The following is an 8,568-nucleotide window of genomic DNA, read 5'->3' as shown; positions in this document are numbered from 1 at the left end:
TTTATATATAATGTATATAATTCTATATATTATATTGCAACCTAGTTTGAGTCAGCTTTTGCCTCTCCCCCCCACCCCCAGACAGGGTTTTGCTGTGCAGTTCAGGCTGTCCTTGAACCAACTATGGAGCCCAGGCTGGCCTTGAACTCATGGCAGTCCTCCTGCCTCAGCCTCCCAAGTGCTAGGATTACAGGTATGCACTACCATGCCCAGCTGGTCAGCTTTTTATATTTGGTTTTTATAAATTATTCAGAGTTGTAATCCCAGCTCTTGAGAGGCTGTAGACAGGCGGATCACTAAAGAGTCCAATATAGTAGTGAGACCTTGAACACCCTGTAGACTCTTCCTTAAAAAATACCAAAAAAAAGAAAAAAAATTATTCAGAGAGTTTTAGGTTGGGCCTGAGTGAAAAAGTAAGCAATGTATTAAATCAAAAAGGTAAGATGTAAGCTAAAACAGACATTGGCAGAATGGGTAGATTCACAGTGAAATGAATAGGGGAAAAATGTATGAGCAGATAGGCTCAGGTTAAAGCACATCCTCTACCAGGGCCACTAGATGGTGTAAATAGTTGGTAGGACTGAAATGAGCTCCACTCAACGTTTGGAGGAAAATCCCCAAAGAAATTAAACTTGTTTCCTCTAGGGAAAAATGGATTTGTTTTGGTATGTGTGCTATCTTGGACTATGAAGGTTGTTGGGGGTACTAGGAACAGAGCCTAAGGGTGCTCTACTACTGAGCAATGTTCTCAGTCCTTTTTTAGCTTGTTAAAATTTTTTCACAGGATCTCACTAAATTGTTCAGGCTGGCCTCACATTTGCAATCCTGCCTCTTGCATGGCTGGGATTATAGACGCGCACCTACCTGTACCTACCTATATGTGTGTTTTTGTTTTACATTCTACTTTGTTCAGTGCAAACATTTCAAACTTTATTTTGCAGATGTGTAACCCCTGAGATGGTGTCACCCCACATGTGGCTCGATGACACTTGGCCAACGCCAAGTCACAGAACTAACACAACTCTAGTATTGTGAAGGGGAAGACACTGCACAAGTGAGGTCCAAATGCTACATTTCTGGTCTCACGTGCTAGGAGTCCTTGCGGGCGACAAGCAGTACTTACTGGAGTGAGGCGGCCAGGACTCCCGGTATTCACTGCCTGCCTGAGTTCTGGGTGATTTGCCACGAACCTGGGGAGCCACACAAAAATCACAAGAGCAATGATTGAAGAGTTTAAACAGCAGGTAAACCAAAAGGGAACCTGAACTGTATACTTTTCTACCACCTCTTCTTCCATAACCTATAAAACAACATTTTTATCTTGACAATAGTTATGTACACTGATTAAAAGCTTTCCAGCTTCCAATGCATTTTCCATGTTTTCTCACTCCACACCAAGCTCACTTGAGCGCTTGGGAAGAAGAATGTGCAGTAAATAAAGACCCTGAGCTACAACAGCAGCTGAAACAAGCGTTATCATGAATTCCTTCCTAGGATTGTCGGGCTGCAAGGCGATCAGCTTCACAGAGAGGAAAACCAACAAAATTTCAGCAAGATCTTACGTATCTCTCGGTGCTGCCTTCGTCTACATTAAAATTCACAATACCAAGCGTTCTCGGAAGCTCGCCTAACGTGAGGCACCCAGCGACAGCGGTACCTTCCGTTCCTGCTTCTTCTGGGTCTCCACGACGCGCAGGCGCTCCATGAGGCTGGAGATGCCCTGCTCCAAGCTGTCGATGGTGTGGTGCTGAGGGTCGTGGCCGCTGAAGCTGTTCCGAAGGCTGCGCAGGGCGTCTCGGACAAGCTGTAGGTCGCTGGTCTGTGGGCAAAAGGAACGTGCTGCGAGCAGGCACAGTGCTGCACGACTAGCCCAGTCTTGACCAACGGGCTTAAACAGATGGAGCAGAGAGGTTGCTAGAACAGGTCTTCTATTTTTTTAAAAAGCATTTATTTATTTATTTGGTACAGGCTCTCACTACATAGCTTAGACTTGTAGTGATCCTCCTGTCTCTGCCTCCCCAGGGCTGGGATTACAGGTGCGCCACCACACCTAGTTTTGATGGCCAGCATGGCACACCTGGGGCTCTGACGCTGGCACAGCACGCAGTACTGCAGATCGAACCTGGGTTCTTGTGCTTGCCAGGCAGGTGCGTAGACCACTGAGCTAACTCCCCAGCCCAGGTCTTTTATTTTTGTAGGGGAAAATTTTTCTCCTCAGAAGCAGGCCTATAAGTAGCCCACTAATTATTAGGGTGTTTGTTTGTTTGTTTGTTTGTTTTTCTGTATTTAGGACAAGGTCTACAGGGTCTCACTGCATAGATCAGACTTGTAGTGATTCTCCTGTTTTCGACCTCCCAAGTGCTGGGATTACAGGCGCACGCACCACACCCAATCGCAGTCGCCATCTGGGGGCAAGGTTGGGGGCAGGCAGCACAGCATGCCAAGGATCCGACCCGGCCACTGCACTCTGCCTAAGCAGGAGCTTTCGTCTGCTGAGCTATCAGGCTGGCCCTTCTTAGTTTTGTTTTTTTTTTTTATTTTTTTCACTGTTTCAGTCTATATAACAGCCTATCTCACAGTGGGGAGAATGCTGGAATAGGTTAGACTTTCTTGCTGTAGCAAGTTCAAATTGTCCTTCTTAGTTTTAAATGGATACCACTTCACATCTTTATAAACCTCACAGATGCAAGAATTAGGGGGCTGGGCATGCCTTGGTAATGCATGTTTATCTTCCCAGCTACTTAGGAGACTGAGGCAGGAAGATTCTGAGTTCAAGGCCAGCCTGGTCAACTTTCAAGACCCAATCTTAAAAATAAAATTGTTAAAAAGAGCTGGAGATATAGCGCAGTGATATACCATTCTCCTAGCACATGGAGGCCCTGTGTTCAATTGCCAATATGGAAGGAGACCAGGAGGGAGGGAGAGAAGGAAGGAAGAAAGATGAAGAGAGAGAAAGAGAGATAAGAAAAGGAAAGGAAGAAGGTAGGCAAGAAGAAAGGGACGGAGGAAATTAGGACCCTGGAACATAAAAAGGCGGGTTCCCTGCTGCTAGCCAGGGCCCTGTTCTGGGCCAGTCAGAAGAGACAGACCTGCACTCTGTCCTGGGCACCTACCCCTTTGTGCGTGATGGAAGCGGCTCCTTTCCCTGCTGTTGGAATGAGAAAGCCATTGCTTTGAGAGTTATAACTGGTGTAGTTGGTCACCTTCAATAACAAGAAGAGATGTGCTCGTTAAAGGGAGAATTCTGAGCCAGGCTGTCCCGTCATTTTCTTCCTCACACTTCTCACCATAGTACAATATTATTATTCCTATTAATTAGTTTTTTAAGACAGGGTTTTGCTATTTAGCTCAGGCTGGCCTTAAACTCACTGTGTAACCCAGGCTCTGCCTCTCAGACTCAGCATGATCTTCCTTTCCCAGCTCCCCAAGGGCATGGATTACAGCTGTGCACTCCCACACCTGGCTTTGTACACTTGCTTAATGTTTCTATTAACATGCAAACTTCTCAAGTACAGACCGTCTCCCTTTTATCCACGGCTGTACCACTACTGCCTCTAACAGTAGGGATTATGAATGCAGAATGAATGAAGTGAAAGCCTCACCCAGGGGGCCCCCAAATTACCCCTCTGCCACAGCCACTGGGGGACGTCCGAAGGCTGCTCTAGCAACCCCTGACTTTGCTTCATCATGAACAGTGATTAATCTTTTGTGCTTGACTGCCAGAACTGTGTTGTTGTGTGTGGGCTGTGTTGGCATTATTGCCACCTTCAGGTCAGATCGTGGGGGCGAGGTAAAGCTAGAATTTGAAATCTGATTTTCTTATCCTGGAACCTGTACCTCCTCACAAACCAGTCCCTGGCCTGGGTTCAGCTCTGTGAAAAACATAATCTACCCCTCTGCCTCACAACGTGGAAGGGAAAGCCAAAATCCCAGGTTACCTCCTCTACCTCTCTTTTCATACAGTGGGCCAACAGGACGTCCTTGTGTTCTAGCTCCCGTTCTAGATCCACCTACAAAACAGATGACAAATCAGAGGAAAGTTTCTGCAGGTCAAAGGTGCAGGAAAGTCGGTGGCTGAGCATGGTGCAACCTGCTGGTAGCTGGCGTCTGAGAGTTTCCAGAGCGCTTCCTCCAACTTGGCCTGGTGCTGCTGAAGGAGGCGATCCTTCTGCCCCAGCTCTTTCTGCAACAGAGACAGAGCTTTGAGATGTGTAGTAAAACCAGGGACACCGAACGGCTTGGCACTTGCAATATAATTTCTACTTAAGTAACGCCAAGCCTCACAGGGCCAGGCCATTCCTCAAACTACCGCAGGAAGACCAGACACACATAATAGTCTCACACAGCACAAAGTATTCTTGGAGGAGTAAAGAGGAAAAGAAGTATTTGTAGAGGACCAGTATGTGCCACTGATGCTCAATAGGTAACTCCAGTACTGGAAGTTTCCAGACTCCTTGATCTGTTCTGCTTTTCCCAACTGTGCCATCAATTGTTCAGGGATGGTGAATCAAAGGAAATTAAAAGAAAAGATTTCTTTCCAGAAAACAAGGATGAAAATAGAGGAGCCACAGAAACAACGTGCTGTTTGTGGAGGGCACAGGGAAGTCACTTCCAAAGCAACACTCACGCTTACTTTATAGTCTCCCAAGAGCCGATTCCGCTCATCTAGCTTCCTCTGTAGATCCACCTGCAGGGTAAGAAAGGAATCATTGGCATGGAGGTGCTGTACACCAACCCTCAGAGTAACTGGAGTTCACGCTGCCACTGTAACCATACACCATGGGGACAGCCGCTCTCATCTCTTTGGTCAGCTCATCAGACCACAGAACTACTATTCAGCTTCAAAACTGAAGGAGTCAAGGACCTTCCTTTCCAGCACGTTATGGGCTTTCAGCTAGAAATGGAAATGTATCTCATGGAGGATATGAATAACTGCAGACACTGAGGACAGGAATCCCAGAAGCAAGATGAGAGAGACCAGGCTGGCACGTCTAACGGAACTTATGTATCATCCCCTTTGGCCAGTGGGATCCACTGAAGTTCGAGTTGACATATGCAACTCACATTCTGGTTGTGCAGCTCATCTTTGTCCATAGTCGCTCTCAGTAGTTCTTGTTTGAGCTGAAGAACAGATGTGTCCTGCTGAGTCAGCCTCTGCTGCAATGCATCCTGGGAGAAGAATCATAGACTCAGTCAAAGAGCCCAATAGTATTAAAAGTTACTACACCTTTTAGTATGAGAATTTCGCTGCAAGGATCTGAGCAGGGATTTTCTGTCCTCCTTCAGGACCATAGCAATTAAATGAAAATCTGATCCATTGTCCTACCACACTGAGAAAACCTGACTTTTCCTCCAGCTACTATTCATCCTCAGCCTATACTTCATTCCTGGCAGCATTGTGCCCACGCAGGGAAAGAGTATGCTCTGGGATCAGATAGGCCTGGATCCCAACTACCAGCCTTCCATGCCCTACTTCCTTGACACTGACCTTTCCTCATCTACATCTGGGCATCTAAGCCCTTAATGTAGCCAAGCTCTTTTCCCTTCTATCGCTGTGCCTGGCCCCCACTTTCTAGACAGAATGCTCTGTCATTATTCCTTTTACCACTCAAAAGGAATCTCAGAAATCACTCCCCCTCTGGCTCCCAGAGTCCACTGCTACTCCAATGCCTTGTCTGGGCCAGGATGGTGAGAGATTATATTCCCTTTGCTTGGAAGGATTCTTGGAGTGATGGATTCATTCTTTTCAGTGCCCTCAGAGCTTACCAGCTTTAAGCTATCCTCTCCTCAGCTTGGACTCTCTTGTTTCCTACTATGCCTAAGAAAAGCTAGGCAGGCTGCACATACTGAAGCTATAACACATTCCTCTAACAAATGTGACTTCAAACAGAACTCAGGTGCTGTGGCTACAGTCCAGCATATTTATCCTAACTTTTCTCTCCTCATAGACTGCAAAGAAATAATGTAGGCTATGGCAAATACGGGAGCCCCTTCTTAATCATGCTGTCCGCCAGGACAGTACATAACAAAGGCAGTCTAAGATGTCCTTGGCATCGGTGTTTTAGAAGATTGTTTCCAAAGTGCACTCCATGGGACTTTATAGAGTTACACGGGATAAAAGTTACTTCTGTGGATAGCAATTCTAACTTTTTCAGACCAACCTCTTTACAACAGGATACTATGGGACACTATGGGACACTATTGCTGAGTTACACTCTAGGCTTGCCATGAGTGGATATGCAGGAAGAAGAGAAGGCAACGGGTTTTCTACTTGTAGGTATTTATTGAGCAGACACAGTCCTACCGGCAGCAAGCAATATACACTCAAGGTGCTTAGCTAGATCACTATACTAGCAAAAGATTAGGAAGAACCTGCAATCCCATCAGTAGGAGATTGATTAAATACATTATCATATGTTATCTAATAGCGTGCAGCTATATGAAAACTTAGGAAGGCCAAAATTGAATGATCTCCAAGATACACTGCTCAGAAAAAAGAAAAAAGCAAGCCATCAAGCTGTATTCCCTGTCTTGTTACAATTGGGTAAAATGTGGGTTATTACGAACTATTCCAAAACTAAGTAAAGTACAACAGAGAGAGACAGAGAGAGAGAGAGAGAGAGAGAGAGAGAGAGAGAGAGAGAGCGAGGCTGACGCCACCATTGAAGGAAGCAGCACCACCCTGAGTCCTGACGGCACGACAGATCTGCGCCTACACATCTCACTTTTGACCACCAGGCCCTTTCTTTTTTCTTTCTTTCTTTTCCTTTCCTTTTCTTTCTTTCTTTTGCATTTTTTAGGGAAGGGTCTACAGGGTGTTCAGGGTCTCACTACTAGATCAGACTCATAGTGATCTGCCTATTTACAGCCTCCCAAGAGCTGGGATTACAGGAGCACACCACCACGCCTAGTCTCAGTTGCCATCTCAGTGCGTTCCGGGGGTGGGCCGGCATGGCAGGCTGGGAGATCGAACCCCCGGCCCCTGCGCCTGCTTGCAGGTGCTTTAATCTGCTGAGCTATTTGGCCAGCCATAAGGCCCTTTCTTCATCAAGGGCACAGCATCAGCTAGAAGATGCCCAGCAACTCCCAATGACTCTCCTAGAACCCCACTCGCACTGCTCACCAATGGGCTACTTTACCTTACAGCGACTTTAAAGAATGGAACATCTTCCCCTTTACCTTTATCCCCTGTAAATTTCTGGCTTCTTGTTTACATTTCAGCAGTTCTTTCTGCAAACCAAATACAGTTAGGTCAGATGGTGGCATCTGGGTTGCTTCAGAAACATTACCGCGTTCTGTCAGCGCCAAGGCGAGACCCAGTTCAGTTAAGTATTCTGTGAAAGATTAACCCTCTTCCGAGGCAGACAGCAGAGGTGGCCTGGTAAGCAGAAAGCAGGACCCACAGAAACAAGCCAAGGCCCACTCTGGTCTTCTTGGAGGCACCTGCTCAGCTGTCCGGGCAGAGAAGAGCTTTGTCAACGAAGGAGATGCTCCACACCTCCCCAGGGGCCCCAGCACTCGGCAGTCCTCACCAGCAGGAGGACCTCGCCATGGTAAGCTAATGCCCTCCGCTGAAATGCCTAGCCACACGTGCCTGCCCCAGTGTCGAGAAATCGCTGTCTTGGTTTTACTGTTCTGCAAAGGGCTGGAGGCTTTCATTCTGTTCTTCATGAGCCAAACAAAACCACATTTGGTGTGATTGTGAAATTCTGAGTAATTTTCCCTCACAACAGATTAACTATACCTATGATTGTCACTAAAAAGGAGATTTTAACTCAGCTGCTGCTCTCTTCTTTATATAATGTGCCACACGAGTAACTTGTCATGAATATAAAGAAAACGCGATTCTTGAAATGTGCGGTCTGGGTACTGAACCTAGGACCTGATGCATGCTAGGCGAGCGCAGCATCCTGCCCTTCTCATTTATTTCTGTTTGTTTGCTTGCTAGTTTTTGAGAGAGGGTTTCATGATGGCCTTAGACATACACATTTCTTGGACACACAGTTTAAGGCTGGCCTCAAAGTCACTTTTTATGTTATTTTGACACAAGGTCTTGCTAAGTTGCACTGACCAGCTTTGAACTTGTGATCCTCCTGCCACATCCACCAGAGTAGCTAAGATTAGTGTGTGCCAGTACCTTTGAGAATAGGGTTCTTAATCTGGATTGCAGAGATGGGCTCAAAAGTTACTCTACGAGGGCCGAGGCTATACCTGGGTGGTGGAGTCCTTGCCTGGATACGCGAGGCTCGAGGTGTAACTCCCACTACCACACAACAATATTATTCTAGTAAAGCCTCGGGCTCTGAGTGTGTATGCATATTACCGGGGAGAGGGTTAATGGCTTTAATTGTACATCAATGACTCAAAAAATTTAAAACCCTGACCTAGGAGAATTCTGGGACACATCAACAAAGACTAAACTAGGGTCCAGTTTTTTTTTCTCTCTCTCTCTCTCTGTCTCTCTCCCTCTCTTTTTGAGATAGGGTCTCACTGTGCAGTTCAGCCTGGCCTTGAGCTCACTTTGTAACTCAGGCTGGCCTTGAACTCTCAATGATCCTGCTGCCTCAG

General features: G+C 46.5%; 1 protein-coding gene and 1 non-coding gene across 2 annotated transcripts in view; both read right to left on the bottom strand.

The window, feature by feature from the left end:
- Positions 1 to 8,568, bottom strand: part of Dixdc1 (DIX domain containing 1) — an 82,182-nt gene that overhangs the window by 12,182 nt on the left and 61,432 nt on the right. The window contains exons 9-16 of the mRNA XM_023706600.1: positions 7,180 to 7,295; positions 5,065 to 5,169; positions 4,634 to 4,687; positions 4,091 to 4,183; positions 3,939 to 4,010; positions 3,114 to 3,203; positions 1,658 to 1,819; positions 1,124 to 1,190 (exon numbers count right to left, since the gene is read on the bottom strand). Of these exons, the coding sequence (XP_023562368.1) occupies positions 1,124 to 1,190; positions 1,658 to 1,819; positions 3,114 to 3,203; positions 3,939 to 4,010; positions 4,091 to 4,183; positions 4,634 to 4,687; positions 5,065 to 5,169; positions 7,180 to 7,295 (759 nt within the window). The remainder of the gene's footprint in view (positions 1 to 1,123; positions 1,191 to 1,657; positions 1,820 to 3,113; positions 3,204 to 3,938; positions 4,011 to 4,090; positions 4,184 to 4,633; positions 4,688 to 5,064; positions 5,170 to 7,179; positions 7,296 to 8,568) is intronic.
- On the bottom strand, positions 2,546 to 2,666 carry LOC111814088. The gene has a single exon (XR_002819160.1). It is a non-coding gene; the product is annotated as a small nucleolar RNA SNORA28 (small nucleolar RNA).

Source organism: Octodon degus, unplaced genomic scaffold, assembly GCF_000260255.1.
Source record: "Octodon degus isolate 3935 unplaced genomic scaffold, OctDeg1.0 scaffold00266, whole genome shotgun sequence".
Classification (NCBI taxonomy): Eukaryota; Metazoa; Chordata; class Mammalia; order Rodentia; family Octodontidae; genus Octodon; species Octodon degus.
The sequence above is the reverse complement of the archived record's forward strand: the minus strand, read 5'-3'. Positions and strand labels throughout refer to the sequence as shown.